Source organism: Hevea brasiliensis, chromosome 4 (genome assembly GCF_030052815.1).
Source record: "Hevea brasiliensis isolate MT/VB/25A 57/8 chromosome 4, ASM3005281v1, whole genome shotgun sequence".
NCBI classification, from domain to species: domain Eukaryota; kingdom Viridiplantae; phylum Streptophyta; class Magnoliopsida; order Malpighiales; family Euphorbiaceae; genus Hevea; species Hevea brasiliensis.
In genome coordinates, this window is record NC_079496.1 from 108,660,991 (window position 1) to 108,684,571 (window position 23,581).

The 23,581-nt window shown below is 31.9% G+C and overlaps 1 protein-coding gene across 4 annotated transcripts; it reads left to right on the top strand.

Moving 5' to 3' along the window:
- Positions 1-1,887: 1,887 nt before the first annotated feature.
- On the top strand, positions 1,888-18,904 carry LOC110643954 (uncharacterized). Of its 4 annotated transcripts, none has more exons than XM_058145852.1 (12): positions 1,889-2,227; positions 5,239-5,413; positions 5,584-5,667; positions 12,261-12,502; positions 12,633-12,876; positions 13,987-14,066; positions 14,452-14,536; positions 14,955-15,086; positions 15,177-15,290; positions 16,117-16,161; positions 16,845-16,926; positions 18,440-18,904. In XM_058145852.1, the coding sequence occupies exons 1-12, from the start codon at positions 2,085-2,087 to the stop codon at positions 18,517-18,519; spliced, it is 1,506 nt and encodes a 501-aa protein (XP_058001835.1). In that variant the 5' UTR covers positions 1,889-2,084; the 3' UTR covers positions 18,520-18,904. The 4 variants fall into 4 exon arrangements, with proteins under 4 accessions (XP_058001836.1, XP_058001835.1, XP_021652183.1 ...); XM_021796490.2 differs by having other exon boundaries at positions 1,890-2,227; positions 18,428-18,904; XM_058145853.1 differs by lacking the exon at positions 16,117-16,161 and having other exon boundaries at positions 1,888-2,227.
- The last annotated feature ends 4,677 nt before the right edge of the window (positions 18,905-23,581 follow it).

Consider the following 23,581-nt stretch of genomic DNA (forward strand, 5'->3'; position numbering starts at 1 on the left):
AGACCACTCCGGATCTGCCAGATCAGAGGGTGGAAAATAGAAAAACGGTCAGCGTTTCAGAGGATCTGTCAACACAGCGCAATATGACATTATAATGGCCACATGTTGCCTGTTCACAGCTAGATTTGTCTGGAAATTCCGTATTTAAATCACAACTTGTGTGCGCACACTGATTAATTTTAATATTTTCCACACAATTCATAAAAAATATTTTTTATATATAAATTATTTTTTATATATTATTATTATTATTAAGTTAAAAATATATTTTAATTAAAAATTCTCATAGCTACATATTAATTATTAAATTATCATAATTATTAAATAGGTTTAACTTTAAAACTATTTAATAAATTTGATAATGAATTTATATTTTATTTATTAAATTTTAAAAATTTTCTTAAGTAATTTGTTGCTTGTAAAAATGATAAGAATTTATATAATTTAAGAAATTTATCATTTATTTTATTTGTGGTAAACTTAATTTTGTGCTTAAACTAATTTTTTTAAATTTATTATTTTTCAAGAAGTATTTTTTTTAATAAACAAAATTATTGATAATAAATAATAACATATTTTAATTTTAAAGCAAAAAAAGATGCTGATCATTTTTACCATTTCATTTAATTTCTATTTTAAATATCTTACAATTAAAATTATTTATAAATGCATTTAAATTATTTAAAATAGTTTAATGTTTTAGTGAAAATTCATATATATCCTTAGCTTTTTCCTTTTTTTTAATAACAACACAGTAGTTTTTAATGAACATTATTTATATATTATTTCTTACGTTACGTATTTATTTATATTATTAAAAATCATAAGTAAAATAAAAATAATTAAAATTAAATATATTTTCATTATTTAAAATTTTGATATATATTAATGTAATTTTCTATCAAAATTATAATTTGAAATGGTTAATAATTGAATTCCAATAAAGTACTCTAAAAAGAATTAAGAAAAACCAAAACAATTGCGAATTGCATAATTAATTAGGCATTTTGTAATTTTATTTTAATTTTTCAAATAATTTTATTTTAATATATTTAGGCCTTATTTAGTATTAGATTTTGAGTAAAAAAGCACTTTTCAAAAAATAATAATTGAAATGCTATTAAAAAATAAAAAATATATTTTTAAAAATTATCAATTTAAATATTGTTAAAAAAATTGTTTGAGGGTTTTTATAATTAGAATATATTAAATTTATTTTTAAATTAATTTTTAATAATTTTAATTAATATATTTAGAAAAATATTTTTTTAATTGTACTTTTAATAATAATTTTATCGAAATACCAAACATGCCCTTGCGTATTGGAGAAAAATTTCATTTATAAAGTGGGGGAAAAACCGAAAGCCCCGAGATCGCACCCAAGCAAAGTCAAATTAATAGACCAATTAAATGTGTGAGCACATAACAGAGGATACAAACTCCCACAATTGTGTAGTATAAATTGTCACCCAATCACGGGCCAGTGAATTAATATATAAACATCACACTAATGGCACCTGTCAGACACGCTCCAATCACGTTCAACAACGCGGGCCCTCCCTATACTTCCCCAGTACAAAAATGCGCTGAAAAGTCTTTCTTTGATCTGAAAGCGACACTTTTCTCCACCTCACACTGAATATTGGCGCGCGTGAGTTCTTCACTCACCTCTGATGACAATTGTCGTTAAACTGACTGGTTAATTTAACAAAAAGTTTTTTTCTTCTACTTTTCTTAACACTGTGCTAGCATGCCACGTCATTATAACAAAGCCGAATGTTGATGTGGCGGTGGTTGATTCGTGGATGTTTACAGTGTGTACGGAGTCGGTGCAGAGGATCAAGGGGCCTTGCATTTGGGGGCTTTTTGGGGCTCTCCCTTGGCATCGTCTCCTCATTGTTGCAATAAATGAGTTGCAGAGAGAGTGTGTTTGAGGGAGAGAAAGTGAGGTTTTAGAGAGAGAAAATTCGAAGACTGAGCTTGAGAGATTTTAAGAGAGGAAAGGAAACTTCTAAAGGAAGTACTGCTGTAGATAGAGAGAGATTCTAGGGAGAGAGAGAGAGAGAGAGAGAGAGAGAGAGTGAATGGAGGATATAGAGGAGGAGGAGAACGGAGAAGAGGAGGTGTTGGGATCGAGCTTGACGATGGAGAAAGTGGCGGCAGCGAAGCAGTTCATAGAGAATCATTACAGAGCTCAGATGAAGAATATTCAAGAGCGAAAAGAGAGGTATCTCTCTCTCTCTCTCTCTCTCGCTCTCTACTATCAATTGAATGATTAGAATTCGCTATGCTACATGCTTTTTAGTGCTCTGTTTGGCTGTGGTAAGAGGGTGAATTGAGATATTGTGCATGTTAAAAGTGTGCATTATTTGGGGAACAGAGATAGAAATCGAGAATGAGTACTTAGCTGGAGCTATAGACAAGTTTAGGCTTAGTTGATTAAGTGATTTGCCTTCTCGTTGCTTTGAAATTTATTATTCAAAATCTTAGTTTGCGGGATCTGAAAAGTGAAATATACATTAGTTTGTGACTTCTGCTTGATGGTGGGTTAGTTTATGGCTCCCTTTTGATTTCAAAGCTATATATCGGTTTGCTTTGTCTGGTACCTGGGAAAAAGAAGGTGAAAGAAATAAGGTAAGAAATCTCCTGTAAATTTTGGATAGCCAAACACAAAATTAGATAAAGGCAACTATTCTCTTGGTTGTAAATTGGGAGTTCAATAAATTTCATCTAGTTAAACTTATAACCTAAAATTCTTAATATATGCTAGTCGCTAATTGTGATCAAGTCTTAGTTGAGTTGAGTTGAGAGCAATACTAGTTGCTACATTAGCTTTCTTTTTTCAATATCTAATTATTTATCAACCAGAGTAGTTTAAGAAGGCCAATTAACCGAGATGATCAACATTTCTTTGAAGGTCATACTATTATTTTTTGTTCTTTTTCTTTTTTCCCTCACAAGAAGATATTGAAGCTTAATTTGTCACTCCTATAACCAGGTGGTTGCTTAAAACAAATGCCATCAAGTATAATTGATTAAGGCCTGTCCTCACAACTGAATTTATTTTTCTCAAGGGAAAAAACTATCTTAAAAAATGGGGAAAACAGAAGAAGGATTTCGATTTTTTTCAATTGCACTTGAAACAAGGCACTATCTAGATGATCTTCCTAAATGAGTGGGATTTTTGCCTCCCCTAACTTTTTTCTTGCAAGAAAGATTGACAAACTAATGCTTTATGGCTTTCGTTCTTTCTTTTGTTCTAGAAAGATTCACATCAACTGACCAAAGTCTTGGGCTGGATAACAAGATAATTGATAGAAAAGTCACAACCTAAGGCTTTCTGGCTTCCTTTTCTTTTTGACTTAATCTTGATGCCTCATACATTACACACTCTGTGTAATCATTATTTTATGATGAAGTGGCTACTAACTTCTTCTTTTCCTTCAACCTTACATGATTTCTCCTTGTGTGTTTTTTTTTTTCTTCTATTATCTCTTGTGTGCATTTTGAGTTATTTGCACTATATAGATGTTAGAAGCTTAATGGAAAAATATAGAGATGTGAAAAAAGATCTACACATGGTTTTTATTGATTTGGAGAAGGTTTATAATAGTGTTCCAAGAGATGTCTTATGGAGAGTGTTAGAACAAAAGAAGATATCTATTAGGTACATACAAGTGTTGAAAGATATGTATGAAGGAGCAACTACTATTGTGCGCACAGTGGGAGGGCACACAAGAGATTTTTCTATCTCAGTTGGATTACACCAAGGTTCAGCTGTAAGCCCTTACCTTTTTACATTAGTTTTAGATGAATTGACGAAACATATACAAGAGAGTATCCCTTGGTGCATGATGTTTGTGGATGATATAGTTCTGATAGATGAGACGCGAGAATGAGTCAATAGAAAGCTAAAGCTTTGGAGAAGTACTCTAGAGTCAAAGGGCTTTAAGTTAAGTAGAACGAAAACAGAATACATGCATTGCAAGTTTAGTTAAGGCCGAACTGGTTATAGGGAAGAAGTTAGTTTGGATGGGGTGGTAGTGTCCCAAAGTAATCACTTTAAATATCTCAGCTCAGTTCTTCAAGTAGATGGGGGATGTGTTAGTCATAGGATTAAAGCCGGATGGCTGAAGTGGAGATGTGCTACGAGAGTTTTATGTGATTGCAAGATTTCCAATAAGTTGAAAGGAAATTTTACTGTACAGCCATATGACCAGTTATGGTAGTGAGTGTTGGGCACTGAAGGAGTCTTATATGTCTAAGATAAGAGTTGCGGAGATGAGAATGTGAAGGTGGATGAGTGATCATACTAGACTAGTTAAAGTCCGTGATGAGAGTATTAAAGAAAAGATAGGAGTGGCTCCAATTGAGGATAAGTTGAGAGAGGGGAGATTGAGGTGGTTTGGTAATGTGAAGCGTAGACGTACGGAGGCTCCAGTTAGACAAGTAGAGCACATTAGGTTAGATGATAGAAAGAAAAGAAGGGGTAGACTTAAACTGACCTGGAGGAGAGTAGTACAACATGACTTAGAAGTATTACACATTTCCGAGGATTTAACCCAAAATCATTTAGAGTGGAGAAAGAAAATCTATATAGCCGACCCCAAATTTTTAGGATATAGGCTTAGTTGAGTTGAGTTGAGTTGCACTATCTAGATGTTTTTATATTAGTTAGAATCATGGCCATGTGATGCAAACTATGGGATCAATCTCTTGGCATTATGCTGGAAGGACTGCAAATAAAATCCTAATTTAGAAACTCTCTCTCTCTCTCTCTCTCTCTCTCTCTCTCTGCGTCATATTTGGTGAACATGAGATTTGTGTGATGCGCTCAAACAACTCAAGGTTGCGGTAGAATTCTCCTTTGCATGGTTCAGTAGGTTTATTGTAATAGTAAAGGCATCATGGTTGATATTGGGTGAATAAAGTTAAATTCTTTTTTTTTTTTTAATTTTCTTTCTTCACTTTTATGAAAAGCTTCATTTAATCGATGGACATCCTGTAATAAAAGGTGTGTCACTAAAAACATCAAGTTTTGAATCGTCACTTCTCGAAGATGAGTCCTAGATAATACAGTTCAAGTTGTGATCAACATTTTCATTTGTATTCTCACCAAAAATGCCCAAGGGGAGGATAAAACCTGGATTTAAAGATGTTGTTTCTTACTCTTTATTAACATGCTTGATTTAAAGAAGCAGTATTTGACTCTTGCCATCATGATTGGTTCTACTGCAGACGTTGGGTGTTAGAAAGGAAGCTAGCTTCTTCTGATGTGCCCAAGGAGGAACGGATCAATCTAATTAAAGACTTGGAAAGAAAAGAGACAGAATTTATGCGACTCAAAAGGCATAAGATTTGTGTTGATGATTTTGAGCTTTTGACCATCATTGGTAGAGGAGCCTTTGGGGAGGTTAGTAATGCACATGATACATGATCAACCCATTGAATGATTCATCATTTTCTTAGATTCTCCTTTTTATTTAACTATTATTCTTTTTTCTATTCCTATTATATTTTTATCATGTTTTGACAGTTTGCATTTTGTAATATATTTGTTTATGATACTTCCTCTAATGACAGGTTCGCTTGTGCCGGGAGAAGAAATCTGGCAATATTTATGCCATGAAAAAGTTAAAGAAATCAGAAATGCTAATGAGAGGACAGGTGAAATGAGACATACTAATACTATCACTTGTATATCTTTTTACCTCTAAGCCTATCATGAGGAGTAACTTTCTTTTTTCTTCTTCAACTGTTGGAATGTAATAGCAAATGCTTATCGCATTTCTATTATAGAAAAAGGGTGCGCTCTCTTTTTATCTCTTTCCATCACTCTCTCCCTTCCTATGTATACTTGTTATTTTGTGAACAGTTAAACAGTTTGAAGGAGCTAAGGGCTTGTTTACAATGATGAATATCTCTCTAGTAATTTTTGTTTTTGGAGAATAGTATGGTTGCTTATTGATGTTTCCATATGTTGGACATATATGGCAAGCCTCAATTAGTTTATTGCTAGAGTGTGTATGCAAAATAAAATTTGCAGGTATGAAGTTGTGGGAGAGAGTTGTGGAACATTGACTACGTCATGTTACTTCTATCTCTCTCAATCAATTTGGCTTCATGCCTAGTCGTTCAACTATGGAAGCGATCTTTCTCGTTAGAAGCTTGATGGAGAAATATAGAGATGTGAGGAAAGATTTACACATGGTTTTTATCGATTTTGAGAAGGCTTATGATAGTGTTTCAAGAGATGTCTTATGGAGAGTATTAGAACAAAAGGGGTATCTATTAGGTACATACAAGTGTTGAAAGACATGTATGAAGGAGCAACTACTATTGTGCGCACAGTGGAAGGAGACACAAGAGATTTTCCTATCTCAGTTGGATTACACCAAGGTTCAGCTGTAAGCCCTTACCTTTTTATATTAGTTTTAGATGAATTAATGAAACATATACAAGAGAGTATCCCTTGGTGCATAATTTTTGCGGATGATATAGTTCTGATATATGAGACGCAAGAAAGCTAGAGCTTTGGAGAAGTACTCTAGAGTCAAAGGGCTTTGAGTTAAGTAGAACGAAAACAGAATACATCCATTGTGTAGAAAGAGATGATTCTCATATATTTCAATTAATCTGTACATGGGTATTTATATACAATTGATTCCTATAATTGTGTTATACTAATTAGGAAGAAATCCTAAATAAGAAATCCTAAATAGGAATACGAATCTGAGAATATACACAGAAATAATATAATGATTGACTTTCCATAACACTCCCCCTCAAGTTGGAGCATAGATGTTAATCATGCCCAACTTGTTACAAATGTAGTCAATCCTAGCTCCATTCAGAGCTTTTGTGAAAATATCTCCTAACTGCTCTCTAGTTTTGATATGTCCTGTTGAGATGATCTGTTGTTGAATCTTTTCATGAACAAAGTGACAATCAATCTCAATATGTTTGGTCCGCTCATGAAATACCGGATTAGAAGCAATATGGAAAGCAGCTTGATTATCACACCACAATTTCGCAGGCAGGGGGGTCTTAAAACCCGTCTCATCTAGTAATTGAAATATCCACATTACCTCACATACTGATTGTGCCATGGCTCTGTATTCGGATTCAGACTAGATCGAGAAACTACACTCGCTTCTTGCTTTTCCAAGACACCAAATTTCCTCCAACAAAACGCAATATCCAAGAGTTGACCTCCTATCAACCTTAGATCCAAATCGGTATCGAAAAACATTCAACATTTAAATGCCCATGATTACCATATAACAAACCTCTTCTGGAGCTCCTTGGATAGCACAAGATTTGTCCCAAGGCTTCCCAATGAGCAACGGTTGGGAAGACATAAACCGACTTACCACACTAACGGCGTAAGCAATGTCGGAGACAGTGAGTAGTTCAATTTTCCTACCAATCTACTGTATCTCTTTGGATCTTCAAACAATTCACTATCCCCTGCTAACAGTTGTAAATTTGGAGTCATTGGTGCACTGCAAGACTTACACCTAATTTTTCTGTCTCTGTCAATAGATCGAGGACATATTTTTTTTGAGACAAGAAAATACCCTTCTTACTTTTCATAACTTCAATACCCAAAAAATGCTTTAACAATCCCGAGTCTTTGGTCCGGTTTGGAGGAAGATTTTAAGAGATGAAATACTGCAGAGTCACTCCCGGTGATGATAATGTCATCCACATAGACTACCGGGAGAATTAGACCACCTCAGTTGCTTATAAAATACTGAGTGATCACACTTACTCTTTTGCATACCAAATTCCTATACTGCTTCACTGAATCTCCCAAACCAGGCCCTAGGACTTTGTTTCAAGCCATAAAGAGACTTCCGAAGCCTACAAACTTTACCCAACTCCCCCTGAGCAACAAACCCAGGTGGTTGCTCCATATACACCTCCTGAAGATCACCATGAAGGAAGGCATTCTTGATATCCAATTGGTGCAGGCCAATCATATGTAGTGCTAAAGAGATAAACAAGCGAGCAGTAAGTTTAGCTACAGGAGAAAAAGTGTCAGAGTAATCAACCCCATATGTCTGAGCATATCCTTTTGCTACAAGGCGTGCTTTTAATCTAGCCACAGAACCATCAGGATTTACCTTTACTGTAAATACCCATTTGCAACCAATAGCTTTCTTACCAGTGGGCAAAGGCAACAGTTCCCATGTACCATTAGCATCTAAAGCCTCCATTTCCTCTTTCATAGCCACCGATGAGACTCACCAATGATATTAGGGATGGGAATAGAGTCTAGAAGTAACAAAACACCGAGAACAAGAAGACAATTGATTATAAGAAACAAAAGAAGAGATAGGGTAAGTACATGAACGTTTACCTTTACGAAGAGCAATGGGTAAGTCTATATCGTAATCATGATCGATGAGTGCAGGATCTCCCAACGAAGTAGGCGGTGGAGGATCTGAGTCGAATCTCCAATCTCTGGAATAAACATGAACAACGGAGGTCGAGTAGGTCTAGAGACGGAAGAAATAGTGTGAGAGAGGACTAGACATTGGTTGGGCAAGATATATTAAGATATCATCTTCCTCCCACGACTCTCATACACGATGATTGAGAAAAAATGGAGTGGACTCAAAAATGTGACATCTGCAGAAACCGGATAACGATTAAGAGTAGGAGAGAAACAACGGTACCCTTTTTGGATCCGGAGTACCCAAGGAAGACACATTTGAGAGACTTTGGATCCAATTTAGTAACAACATCACGTACAAAACAAGTACAACAAAAATACGGGGTTCAACGAGAAACAAAGATTTTGTAGGGAACAAAGCGGATAAGGAATATCCCCATTAAGGATGTAAGAAGGCATACGATTGATCAAAAAACAATGCCTAGAAACTGCATCCGCCCAAAAGTGTTTAGGAACTTTCATCTGAAAAAGAAGAGCACGAGTTACCTCAAGAAGATGCCGATTTTTTCTTTCGGCCACGCCATTTTGGGATGGGGTATCCACACAGAAGAGATGAAGAATGCCATTTTGTGTCATATAAGACTGAAATTGTCTTTGAAAAATATTCTTTAGCATTGTCACTTCTTAATATGCGCATGAAATATTAAATTGAGTTTTGATTTCATTACAAAAGGCACAAAAGATAGAAAACAACTCGAGCGATTCTTCATTAAATATAACCGGGTAACACGAGAGTAATCATCAACAAAAGTAACAAAATAACGAAATCCAGTTTATAAGTAAACAAGGACCCCAAACATCGAATGAACTAACTCAAAAGGGGATGAAGCGTTTATTGACTCTAGACACGAAGGCAAAGCGATGATGTTTTGCAAGCGACACGACTCACATTCTAGTCTTGATAAAGATCGAGGACACAACTTCTTCATGGTAGACAAAGAAGGATGACCCAATCTACAATGAGCTTCAAGAGGTGTTAAGGTACTGGAGCAAACAAGCGATCGCGGTACATGATTTTCTAGAATGTAGAGACCACCTGACTCACGTCCTCTACCAATAATCGCCGTCGTAAGATCCTGAAACAAACACGATCGAAAAAAGGAAATAGAACAATTTAAGGTACGAGTAAGTTTACTAACAAGTAGATTAAAGAGAAATTTGGTAGACACAAAGCAGATGACAAAGAAATTGTGAAGTCGGTTCGCGATTCAACCCATGACACAAGAAGTAGAACCATCAAAGTAATGAGGAAGTGGGATTAGTGAAAAGTAGATAGAAGACTAGAATTACTGTCATGTGATGCATTACACAATCAATAACCCATTTGGAAGAGGAAGACACAAGCCATGTAGTGGATTTACGACTCGTGATCGCGATGATAGGGGAACGTAGGCTTTAGAGATGCACGATCTTTGGAAAAGCGTGCAAAATCCTCTGCGGATACCAAAGCAGTTTTCTCGGAGGAAGATCTTGTAGAATCCTCTGCGCCATATTTGCCATCTGTGATCACTGATTTTTCCTCTGAAGTTGCGGACAATTATATTTTGTATGGCGGGCTCATGACAATAATAACAAATGACTCCTCTTGAGTGCTGATTAGAACTAGGCTGTCCATTACGCTGTTTACTTCTGTTGCCTGTAATTCATCCTCTACTTCCTCTTATATTACCCTGTTGTCCATTTGGATTACGGCTAATAATAGCACTACTTGCAGGCTGAGAAGATTGGGTACTAACTGTAAGAAGGACCCGTGTGAATGTTTCATGAAAAGAGGAAATCTCGAAAGAATCGAGATTTAGCAATCTCATACTCAAGGAAGGCACAAGAAAACTCATAACTTGCTCCGTTGGGCTCTTGAACTTTCACATCGAACTAAAAGGCAACAATACATTAAGTTCCTCATATACGTTTAAAATCCATAAAATAAGCCGTGAGAGACTTATTCTCTTTCTCAACGGTAGAATGCCTTACAAACATCATAAATACGGAGATATTCCCTTTACGAATCTGAGAAAATCTAAGTAATCCATCAATTCCTTAACAAATTCCACAGTGATTAATTAAACTAATTACCTCACTGTGAATCGAGTTCCGAAGTTGCAAAAACAATCGAGCATCCTCCCTTAGCCAAGTTTGTTGTGTATCATCAGTAGGTGGAGCTTTAGTAAGGTGATCATCCTTATCAATGCTACGCAAATAGACCCTAATCTTACTCCACTCCGGATAATTCGAACCATTAAGTTTGTGTTCCGTGATCTTAGTCATCATCGGAATCACATCGAAATAACATTCTTATTATCCGCCATTTGTTGAGACAAAGAAAACTAACCAAACGCTAATCCAAAGTCTTGTGACAACAAAATAATCCAAAATCACAAATCAAGCAAATCGAAATAGGATCGAGAGCCAAACCTCGAAGTTCTTTAATGGTGTCTTTGGATCGTGGTGGAATGAGGGGATTGAGGCGGCGTTGGCAATGTTGATCGGTCGAAGCCAAGGTCTCTCTGGTGTGGTGAGAACAAATAATCACCCTAGATAGATGACCTGCTCTGATACCATGTAGAAAGAGATGATTCTCATATATTTCAATTAATCTGTACATGGGTATTTATATACAATTGATTCCTATAATTGTGTTATACTAATTAGGAAGAAATCCTAAATAAGAAATCCTAAATAGGAATACAGAATACAGAATATACACAGAAATAATATAATGATTGACTTTCCATAACACATTGCAAGTTCAGTGAAGGCCGAACTGGTAATAAAGAAGGAGTTAGTTTGGATGAAGTGATATTGTCCCAAAGTAATCACTTTAAATATCTCAGCTCAGTCCTTCAAGTAGATGGGGGATGTGGGGAGGATGTTAGTCATAAGATTAAAGCCAGATGGTTGAAGTGGAGACGTGCCACGGGAGTTTTATGTGATCGCAAGATTCCTAATAAGTTGAAAGGAAAATTTTACCGTACAGCCATACGACCGGCCATGTTATATGGTAGTGAGTATTAGGTACTGAAGGAGTCGTATGTGTATAAGATAAGATTGCAGAGATGATAATGTTAAGGTAAATGAGTGGTCATACTAGACTAGATAAAGTCCGTAATAAGAGTATTAGAGAAAAGGTAGGAGTGGTGCCAATTGAGGATAAGATGAGAGAAGGGAGATTGAAGTGGTTTGGTCATGTGAAGCGTAGACATACGGAGGCTCCAGTTAGACAAGTAGAGCACATTAGGGTAGAGGATAGAAAGAAAAGAAGGGGTAGACTTAAACTGACTTGGAGGAGAGTAGTAAAACATGACCTAGAAGCATTACACATTTCCGAGGATTTAACCCAAAATCGTTTAGAGTGGAGAAAGAGAATCTATATAATCAACCCCAAATTTTTGGGATAAAGGTTTAGTTGAGTTGAACTATAACTTTATATTATAACCATTATTGCTACTAAAACTCTGGCATGACCTTGTTGTTTACTTATATATAGTTTATGAACCGATGCTATGGCTGCTGGTGCTAATATAAAGTGCTTGTTTGAAATGGGAGCAGATTTTAATTTGTTTACTCTATTGATGTAAATATAACTTACAAGTTACAAATAGCTTGAAGGCAAGCTGTTGGTTTCTTTTTTATGTCAATGTTTTAAAATGCATTATGTAGTTGCTATTATCTTTTTGCTCTGATTTGTTAGGATCTGCACTATTTTGTGAACTGCTGGCTGTGCTATTGTGTTGGTCACAGTTGGTAATAGTTTATATGTATTTCTTTACTGTTCTGACAGAATGTGTTTTTTCCTCAACAGGTGGAACATGTTAGAGCTGAAAGGAACTTGCTGGCTGAAGTTGCAAGCCACTGCATTGTCAAACTCTATTACTCATTTCAGGATGCCGAGTATTTGTATCTGATTATGGAATATCTGCCGGGTGGTGATATGATGACTCTGCTGATGCGGGAGGACACATTAACTGAAAATGTGGCGAAGTTTTACATTGCTCAAAGTGTTCTCGCAATTGAGTCAATTCACAAACATAATTACATTCACAGGTTGAAAATCAGCTGTTGTAAATTTGCTTCAAATTAGCTTGAAATTGGATTATTTGGTGACTTGTCCTGCTATTTTCTTTATGTTGGATATTTGCACTTTCTTATTATATTTCATTCATTTTCGCTCCAGGGATATAAAGCCTGACAACCTTCTTCTGGATAAAAATGGTCATATGAAGCTATCTGATTTTGGCCTCTGTAAGCCTCTTGATTGTACAGCTTTATCTGTGATTCCTGAAAATAAAACGATTGATGATGAAAATATGACCGAACCAATGGATATTGATGGAAGCATCCCAGATGCGGACAATAAAAGTAATTGGAAAAGCCCCCTTGAACAACTTCAGCACTGGCAAATGAACAGGAGGAAGTTGGTAAGTAACTTACTATAATAGATATGTGATACTTCTAAAATATGAGAATGGCAAATGAACAGAGGAAGTGCATTCCAGATTATATGTACATGCACCAATATGAGAATGGCTTAAATTACTTTTGCGAAATCATAAAAAAGTTAATATAATTTTGTAAATGATGTAAAATTTTATCCATTTTTTTTGTGAAGAGGTACCTTGATCCATTAAGAAATCAGTTAAGGACCAAAAATCCTAACTTTTGGTCAAATTTTACAATTATGGTGAATCCTTTTGATTTTGTTGAGTATATAACTGATGCTGAATAACCGCAAGGTTGGAGGTTCAACCCCTTCCATCTAGCACCAAATGATGATGAGTCAATCCAAATCAAACCGCATCATATCTGCACCTCAAAGTATTGTCCGGTTTGGCTCTTCAATTATTAGTAACCTTTCACACTGGTGTAAATTATAGCCAAGCTTGGATGGGCATATGCTAAAATCTTAAATTGCTAAATAGCATATATTTTGTTCTAGAAAATTTTCATATTTTCACACACACACACACACACATATATAAATAACCCTTCAGAAATTCTATATCATTTTGTTTTTGCCTGTCTTTTCAAATACACGAATAATACTTCTTTTGGTTTGGTTTCCAATAACATGTTGAGCTGATAATAATTGTGGCTGAAATTGAAATGTACTTGCTTCTGTTCTTCTTATCTATATGTTTTTAATTTTGACCAAGTTCTGTTATTACCACCTAAATAGTTTTCTATGTTAAGTTAGTGGTGACTTTAAGTCTGTATACTACTACCAGCCTCTCCACATGTTTTAATGGTTTTGATTGTAGATTGAGCATGGCACATGACATCTAATGGTGTGTCCACAGACATTGTATGCATTTTTGGCTTTCAGAAGGGACTCACTGGTTATCACTTAGTGTTACCTTTATAAACTCTGTAACCTAGAGGCTAGAAAGGAACACATGTATAGAAGGTTTGCCTATAGCTTCATCTTATTAAACATTGCACACGATTGATATTTAGAACCATAGGTATTGAGATATTATGGCACCTTTTCTTGAATATAGTGGCTAGAAATTTCTTATGTTTCTGTGAAGGCATTTTCTACCGTGGGAACACCAGATTACATTGCTCCTGAAGTATTACTGAAGAAAGGATATGGCATGGAGTGTGACTGGTTAGTTTTCCTTTTCTGCTTTGATTTAGTTTTTAAAATTCTCTTAATATTTTTGGTTCTTTAATTCATTGGTAGTTTTAAGTTTTTATTATTATAATATTATTATTTTCTTTTTCTTTTGACTCATTGGTCATCTTCTTTTTGTTCATTGTATTGTATATCTGTTCCATTCAAGAAAATGTTAATCATAAAATCTAGTATGTCTTTTATAGAATTTTGTGGATGCACATACATACATGCATACATGTATGTCTGTGTGTGTGATTGTGTGTGTGTGTACACATACACGCACACACATACACGCACACATATCTATCTGTTTTTGTGTGCTGTTCTCATCATCAGTATCTTAATGGTGAATATAATTTATCTGAATCCCTGCCAGGTGGTCACTAGGAGCAATAATGTATGAAATGCTAGTTGGATACCCTCCTTTTTACTCAGATGATCCCATAACCACATGCAGAAAGGTAACAAAACCATCTGCTTATATTTGTTATCTTTTCTCAGCTTCAGCTGCTCTTGTCATTCTTTTTTGTGCTCTTCTTCAATACCAGATAAGGTTTTTAATTTTTTTTTTTCAAAATTTCAGTTGAGCATCTCTAGTTTGGGCTATTTCTTATCTTTTCTACCAGAGATAGCTTGTCAACTAATTATACAGTATTAAGATGGACATGTTGTTTGTCACTTCTCATTAGGTTGTTGGTTGTGTAGTATTTTCTGGAGAAACTAGGATGATGTCTTGGCCCCATGGTGATTGTGCCATAGCTATACCAATGCTTTGTTACAAATTGTTCTTCATAAATCTTTATAAAACGATGGTTCTCTTACTATGAATTAAATTAATTTACTATTTTTGCTGGTACTTTGTTCATCAATTACTTTCAGATTGTTCACTGGAGAAATCACCTTAGGTTCTCAGAAGATACAAGGCTGTCACCTGAGGCAAAGGATCTCATTTGTAGGTTACTTTGTGATGTTGATCATAGGCTAGGTACTGGAGGGGCACACCAAATTAAAGTAAGAAACTTGAATTTATTTCAGGCCTTTTTTTTTTTTGGTTTAAAGCATGTCTTCTTCTGTACAGAAATTATGCTTTTTCTGTGTCAGGCTCATCCTTGGTTCAAGGACATTGTATGGGATAAACTATATGAAATGGAGGCAGCATTTAAACCAGAAGTCAATGGAGAGCTGGACACCCAGAACTTTATGAAATTTGATGAGGTATACTTTTGTTGATCTTTACTTCTCTTTTCTTGTACTGTTAATGTACCATCTTGTTGCTATTTCTTCAGAATTTAGATTTATAATTTTCACTGTTATTAGACCAACTTCTGTTCATTTATTCAAAGAAGGCTTATTTTAATTACAAGAAACTAGTAGCATGATCCTGAACTCATAACAATTAATGATTTATGACTATTTGTGGTGTCAGTGAGTGGACCTGATATCTAGCAGAGCTAAATGTCGAGAAAGGATCCGTGTAACCAACCCTAACTAGTTTGGGATTAAGGCTTAGTTGTTATTGTTGTGTTGTTGTGGTGTCAGTAAGTATGCTCATAAACTATTACCAGGTGCAGCAAAACATTCTTTTGTCAACTTGATTAACAGATAATATACTTACGAATATCATAGATATTGCATCTAGAATTTTGGGTCTTTTACAAATTTTAGGATTTGCTTATGCAATCATTTGGTCAAATCCTAAATCCTACTATACTTATGATTATTAAGAATCTTGAATCAACATGTTTATTTTGACAAGTGGCGTGTGAATGTATATTCTTAAAAAAGTGATGTCCTCTTTAATATAGAGTAAAAGTAAAGCATGCAGTGAAAATTTCAGATGTTCAACACCCTGTAAATATTTTCTGAAAATTGTGGAAAATAATATCCGCTAAACTATGGCCACAAGAATGGTCCATTAAATAGGAACCTTCTTTGATTCTTTCTGCTGCTTAATCATATGTATTTTTTTATTATTTAGATTTTGATATGGTGATTTTTTAGAATTCTGTATTATAAGTTGCAATTTTCAATTTGTCATCAGTTGGATCCTCCACCAGCAAGAACTGGTTCAGGACCCTCAAGGAAGGTATGTTGTTATTCAAGTTGTCAATTAATCATAATGCATTAATTTATACCAGTTGGTGTTGTTATCACCTTATTTCAGCTGCATATTTTTTAGCAAATTTCTGCATTTGCTAGGTAGATTGCTTCTGATTTAGTAAACAATTGAATTTAAACATAAATAGGTGTTTTACGAATTATCTAAGTAAAACAGTGCAAATGTCTAGGTATTGGGCATTCATGTGTTAAGTGTGAATTGTTTTCATGCAAGGCAGGAATAGATAAAAGGATGCCGTATGTAAAAAGGGAATTGCACAATGTGTTCTTTCAGTAATTTGGTTAGAGAGAGAGAGAGAGAGAGAGAGAGAGAGAGAGAGAACAATTAAATTAAATGCTTACTGTAAAATTTGTTTCCATGGCCTTTTGATGACTTTATAATTTATCTTTTCTTGCTTTTCCCTGAGTTCTCATTTCATAGTGTTTATTACTGTTCAACTTTCTCTGGCAAGAAATGCGTTAATTGTGTAATTGTAATTAAATTTCTTTGAAATTTTTTGGTTATTTGTTGGACTGCCTGCTTTCCTATTTTGTAGAGATTAATGTTGCAGAAAATCAGCTGTTCTGCTAATAGAACAATCCCTTCCATTATGGAACTACTATTTCTCATATAATCTCTGTGGATTTAGAAAATATTCTCTTTTGATGCAGATGCTATTAACTCCGAAAGATTTAAGTTTTGTTGGCTATACATACAAGAATTTTGATGCTGTCAAAGGGCTACATGCTTTTGGTATGCAATTTGATTCTGAAAGTCAATGTTATTGAGTTTCTTTCTCTACAATTGCTATATTTAAGTTCACGGCCTATATGCATTCTTTAGATGCAATTTGTTTCTAATTTTTTAATCATTGAGGATAGGAATATCTTTTTGCTCATATTCACTCTGTGTTCAACCATGAAGAAAATTTCTTATTAGCATATCTACACATGGATGATGAAATACCCTTTAGGCTGGACTGGTGAAATGCTTTATACTTATCTGATGTCTATATCAAATTTTATTTTGTAGGGTACATTTCAGGCCTAGTTTTTTGTTAATATGCCTGCACTAGTAATGAGATTTGAGCTAAATTCCTTTTGAAAAGAAAATATTTTGGACCAGTCCAGTAGGAGAGCACAATGGGTTGGGAGACTTGTTAGTCAGATGGGTGAAACAATTCCTAATCTCTATTCTTCATTTGTGTTATAAAAATAGGAAAAGCAATGGATTGAGATATAATTGCGAGAATCCTATCTACAACCTTTCGTTGACCTTTGAAATTGCTTGTGAGAGGTTTGGCTGTTTAAGGTTTCTGATATGGCTGAGAATGGACTGGAAAGTTCCAAGATCCACATACACGAACTCAAAACATTTTGTTTAAGAACATACAAGGTTTAAGCATTTAGGTTTATCTTTTGATGCTTAGTTTTGGATACTCAGCCTTTAATAAAAGAAAACCCCAATTGACCATCCAAACATTACATATTGTCTGAGGCACTTGAAGACCTGATGTCTTTAATTCATGTAATTATATTGATCTCTCACATTTGGATATTTGAGGGTATATAATCTATAATTATGGAATTCTAATGCATAACCACTGCAGCAATTATCATAAAGTAAAATATTCTAGGAAACATAACTTCTTCTTGGCTTTATAGGTTAAATTCTAGTGAAAATTTCGTTGTGTAATCATCCTGCAAGAGTACAAGAAACAATAGTTCTCAAGGATTGGAAACTAGGGTATCAAAATCTAAATTAAACTAGACTCAGATTTGGAATGAGTTTTCCGGAGTATATCCTCATTATCATGGTAATGGGTGACCTTACATACAAATACTCAGAATTACGAGCTGAAGTCCATGAAGTAAGCAGAGAACAGGATAAGTAAAGAATATCAGTTGTATAATAAGTAAATATATACACAAAGTAAAATGAAATCAATTTTTTGACGATAAGGTGCCATTTCTTGGTCAAAGAGTATCTGATTGGTCCAGTGTTAATTTTGAATTCCTTGTTTCTGTTTATGCTCATGCTTCTCTAAAATGTAAATGTAAAGAAATTAAATTTTACAAACCATTTTAATGCTTGCAGATCTCAAAGGAAGTATGTCACTAAAAGGGCCATCCATTGATTCTATATTCAGTATTAGATCTTACTATTTTTTTACCATTTTATTGATGGTTGTCTTTGTGATTGTTGGATGTTTTGTATATTCAAATGAATGAAGCTTGGTTAATAATTTGTGCAGGTGGTTCTGCAGCAGATTATCATACCAAACGGCCTGCTGAGGAAACGGAAGTGCAAATGCTTGCATCATCAGGCGATCCCATGCTACCATAATATAACAAAATCACTATCCTACAATGCGGATGCTTGCTTATCCCATTTTGAGTTGGGTGTTTCTCCAAAATCCATAACATGTATGGGTTGGCTTCCATACATCTTGCAGAACCACTGCTCAAAGTGTACAGCAGTTATTGAGGAACTTCTTAAAAGCCCACTGATGGGTTAACTGGTAGGACAAGTGAGATTTTTATTTTTATAGCTGAAAAGGCTCTGTGTATTAGATTTAGAACAGACCTGTGAAACTTAGGCCCTGGCTGCCCAGGTAGGCTATGGTAAAACATGCCTTCTCTAGCGGCAGTTTCTGGTCAAATTTTAGTGGAAAGCAAACTACTAAGCAATTCGATAGATGTTTTAATGAATTATTCCTCGTTACTGGTTTTGTGTGTATGTTGTGGACAAAGTGAATATTCACTGAAGTTTAGGTCCAGGTCGTTTAATTACTTGTTGAAGTTTCAGATTAACCCTTTTGTGCTGTTACTTTCTGGAATCGTTTTGAAAGTTGCAAAATTTTTCCATTCTTGGTAAGGTCTAACGTCCTTTTTTTTATTTGTTACTTTGTTAGTTATGTTCTGAAGATCTTGCAAGTTGCAATATCAAGCTATCTTACCTTTCTTCTTCTTCTTTTTTTTTTTTTTTTTTTTTTTTCATTATAACCTTCAAGAAACCAAAATGTTCCCAATTTTATTCCAGGCCTGGCAAAAGATGTATTGGAAAGTTACATCTCCCAGGCATCGTACGTTCAGGTTCAGGTACCCATTCTATAATGCAGATTTCCTCCTTTACTTGAATTACTAATTTAAAACAGTAATTTTATCATATTTGAAATATCAAATTCACAAGATTTTGTTCTTTGAAAATATGTTCGTTAAAAAAAAAAAATTCTTATATCTTCTAAATAATTTCTAACATTGAAATATGGGATTTCAGTGTGAATGTATAATCTTAAGCTGTTTGGTTAGCTTTTACCTGAAATTAGGTATGAAGAACTCATTATTATATAATTAGTTTGTCATTTCACAGGGAATAACCTATGTAAAATCATTGCTATATGATACTCTGATCTTCCTCGGTTTTACCCAAAAACAATTGAATCATTGCACCTAGAAAATAAAATATAATTTATTGAGGCCACATCACAATATTTTGACACCAAAGATGGAGGGTGTCCATCTAATCATTATCACTTAACATGGGGTTTAATTTTGACCTTTCTGTCATTGTCAATTACCAAGTCCTCGCAGGGAAAAGGAAAAGAAAATGCTTTCTATATTATTATTATTATTATTATTATTATTATTATTATTTATTTTTGTGTAACAACAAGATGAAAGGAACACAAATCTAAAAAGAGATAACGCGAGAAAGGCCACACCCACAAGGCCACAATGTCGCTTTGCAATAGAGGAATTAAGACCGAAGGAGAGTTGAACAAATTGAACAGGCCAAAAGAGAGGGAATGAACTATATATATTAATTCATAAGCACAAATGTTTGCCTCGCTCTATATATTATAAATTTAAGATATAAATATATATATTTAATAGATAAATTTTATTTTATATTTTATATTTTAAATTTACTATAGACAAAATTTAACTAAGAAAATCTACCAACATATGAATGACTTGAAGTTGTTAGTCCTTAATTAGAATGAAATAAATAAAGAAGAGATAGAAGAGGTTTTATTAGCATCCATAAAAAGCAAAATAATTTCCACATAAATGTAGACACATTATTTTAGCAACCAAGACAGATTCAATTTCCGGTAAAAAAACTGTGCATAGCTTAAAATTTTAAGAATTAAAGTGAAAAGCAAATTAAAAATGTACTCAGCAGCGGCATTGAGCTGTTTAGGGGTAATTTTTACCAGTCATCCGCCAATTTTAAAAGTTATTTTATCCTCATTCTTCATCTTTAATTTGATACGATAAAATTCATGAACTTTTATTTTATTTTATAAAACTTTTTTTAACACATAATAATAAATTTTCAGATTAAAAATAATAAAATTATTTTTTCACTTTTTTCTTTTTGCCCCTTCATATTCTCTGTCTTTTTTACCTTTATGATTAAAATAATATTAAATTAATATTTAATCAAAATAATTTTACAAATTATTATTCTATTTTATTTTTTATATGCAACCTAAAATATTGGTAAAATATCATATATTAATAAAATAATATTTAAAAATTTAAATTTATTATCATTATTTTTAGGTTGTTATAAATTAAATTTTAATTAATAATAAATAATATATATATAATTAATAATTAAAATAAAATAAATTTTTTTATTAATAATTATAAATTAATTTAATAAAATAGTAAAAGAAAGAAAAAAAAATTCCATCTCAAAGAACTTCGCACATTGCACCATGTTGATTGATTAAATAAGAATTAAAACTTATATAATTAGAAAAATCAAATTAAAGAATGCAACGCAGCGGATTGAGGGTAGGGAACTAGGGATCACCCGCCTCATGGAGGATCAAGGTCAAGGCAGTAGGATTTTTTTATTTTAATTTATTATTATATAATATAAATTTTTCATTAAAATAAATTATAATTAAAAATATAAGTTTAAAATCATATCTTAATATTGTGTGCATATATATATATATACATGTATATATTAAAATTATAATATTTAAATATTTAAATACATAAAAATAACTAATTTTTAACCAAAAAAAGATTATATTATTGTCAGGATGAATTTGGAGAGACCTTCTTTCCATCTTCATCTTGTAAAGTAAGAGAAAATTAATCTATTACATGTCGGATCGAAATTGAGACAATTACCATCCCTAAATATGAAGCTTTCATCAATTAGTCATATAATTTTTTTTTTATATACACAATTGTAATAATTATTTCTATATTTTTCAATTTTTTTAATAATTATAATCGATTTAAAAAAAAAAAAAAGATGGTGAAGATAGGCAGTTGAATGATAGCAACATTTCTTATTGTGGTAGCATACATGGCTTTGTGCTATTATATTGCTCAACAAAGAAAAATATATATTTTTTTAATTAATCTCAATTATAATTGCTTTTTGGTAGGAAATGGAAGAAAAAGGAAATAGAATAATCAATTTGATTATGTAAGTATTTTATAACTCTTTAAAATTAATCAAGTAAATTGCATCAATTTGTTTATTTTATTTCAATCACTTAACTTCAATTTGTTAAAATAAAATTTTTTAATTTTAATTTTATTTTAAAAAAAATTTCTCTTTATTTTTAATAACAAGTTTTCATGTTAAAAAAAATAATTACTTCTTTTGTAAATATTATTAATTATATATAATATTTATTATTAATTAAAATTTAATTACTATAAATATGGAAAAAAAATAACAGAATAAAAATAAATTTTAAATTTAAAAATAATATTTTATTAATATATGATATTTTATCAATATTTTATTTTTTATAAAAAATAGTAAATAATAATTTATATTTTCATTTTGATTAAATATTAATTTAGTGTTAATTAATAAAATAAATTCAAATCAATAAATTGAATTAAATTAATAAAAAAATTTCAATTTAATTCAATTCAACTCTTATTTAAATTTGATTCCATTAATATTATTTTTAATTTACCTTTTAATTATTTAAATTCAATTTAATTCAAAATCAAACCTATTCATATATATATGTATATATATATATATATATAATGCTTTTAAATTTTATATGAAAATATTAAAAATATTAAAAATTTAAATTTATAATTAATATATAAAATAAAAATATTTTTATAAAATGAATTGTTAATATTTATGAAACATTAATTATATATTAAAATAAAAAAAATAAACATATCATTTTATAAAATTTCTTGCATTAATATAAATAAAAAGATAATAACTAAATGGCATTTTATTAATTGATTAAATATAAAATTAAAATTTTAAATATTAAACTATAAATATTGATATTTTAAAAAATTTTAATTTAAAAATTTTAAATTAATCGGTGAATAGGTCATGGGTTTAATAAGTCACTGATTCAATCATCGGTTTAGCTAATTTTTTTTTCATTTAGTTTAATAAGATAATCAACTTCATTTAATGTTTGAGTTACCGATTTACCGGATCAATCCATCGGGTCGATTTGGATTTCATAACAGAGTGTGTTTATGAGTTTCAGGTTTTCTGCATGTTTAAATCTTTTTATTTATTTTATCTTTTCATATATATTTGCTATGAAGTTATACAATTTTTTAGTTAGAGAAAGAATAAAACCTCTATAAAAGGCTCAAATTATGTAGCTTTTTTTTTTTTATTCAAAAGAAGAAAAATAAAAGACTGAATAAATAAATTAATTTTTAACCTTAATTTAAGAAGTTGAATATATAAATGGGATAACTGTAAAAAAAAAAATAAATTGTACTTTTTAATTTTTTTTAAAATTTTACTCTATATTACAAAAATTACCGATTAAATTTTGAGCTTTTTAATCCTTATCAATTTTATTCTATTGTTACCATAACTATTATTCACAGTTACTATATCAGCTGTCATATCATGCTAATAATAGGATATAATTAGTAAAAATTGAAAAGTATAATATTTAATTGATAATTTAATTAGTATAAGATATAAATGTAAAAAATTAAAAGTATAAGTTTTATAGTAATTTCTTTTAAAATTATTAAAACTAAAATGTAAATTATTAATTATTAATTATAAATATGTTTTATATAGATAATTTTTACGAATAATTTATACATTATCATTCTTAATATAATTTTAAAAAATAAAAAATAATTTTTTTTAAGTATTTACTATAAAAATTATATATAATTAATTAAAATATATATAATAACAATTAAGTTTCTAAAACTAGTTAAATGGTCATATAAATTATTTTTTGTATGTTCGAAATTAATATCATATTAATATTTAAAAATTATAAATTTTTTGTTATTACTTCTTTTCATTTCATTTTAGGTATTTTTATTTTCATTTTCATTTCCTTCACCACTATTTTATTATATTTTAGTATTAAATCATTTTTAGGTCAAATAAATTAATTCAAATT

Bases quoted from the DNA above. Each gene is read 5' to 3' on its own strand.
- LOC110643954 (XM_021796490.2), top strand. From the start codon at position 2,085: ATGGAGGATATAGAGGAGGAGGAGAACGGAGAAGAGGAGGTGTTGGGA. The intron at 12,877-13,986 runs GTAAGTAACTTA...GTTTCTGTGAAG, and splicing joins AAATGAACAGGAGGAAGTTG to GCATTTTCTACCGTGGGAAC. The intron at 14,067-14,451 runs GTTAGTTTTCCT...AATCCCTGCCAG, and splicing joins TATGGCATGGAGTGTGACTG to GTGGTCACTAGGAGCAATAA.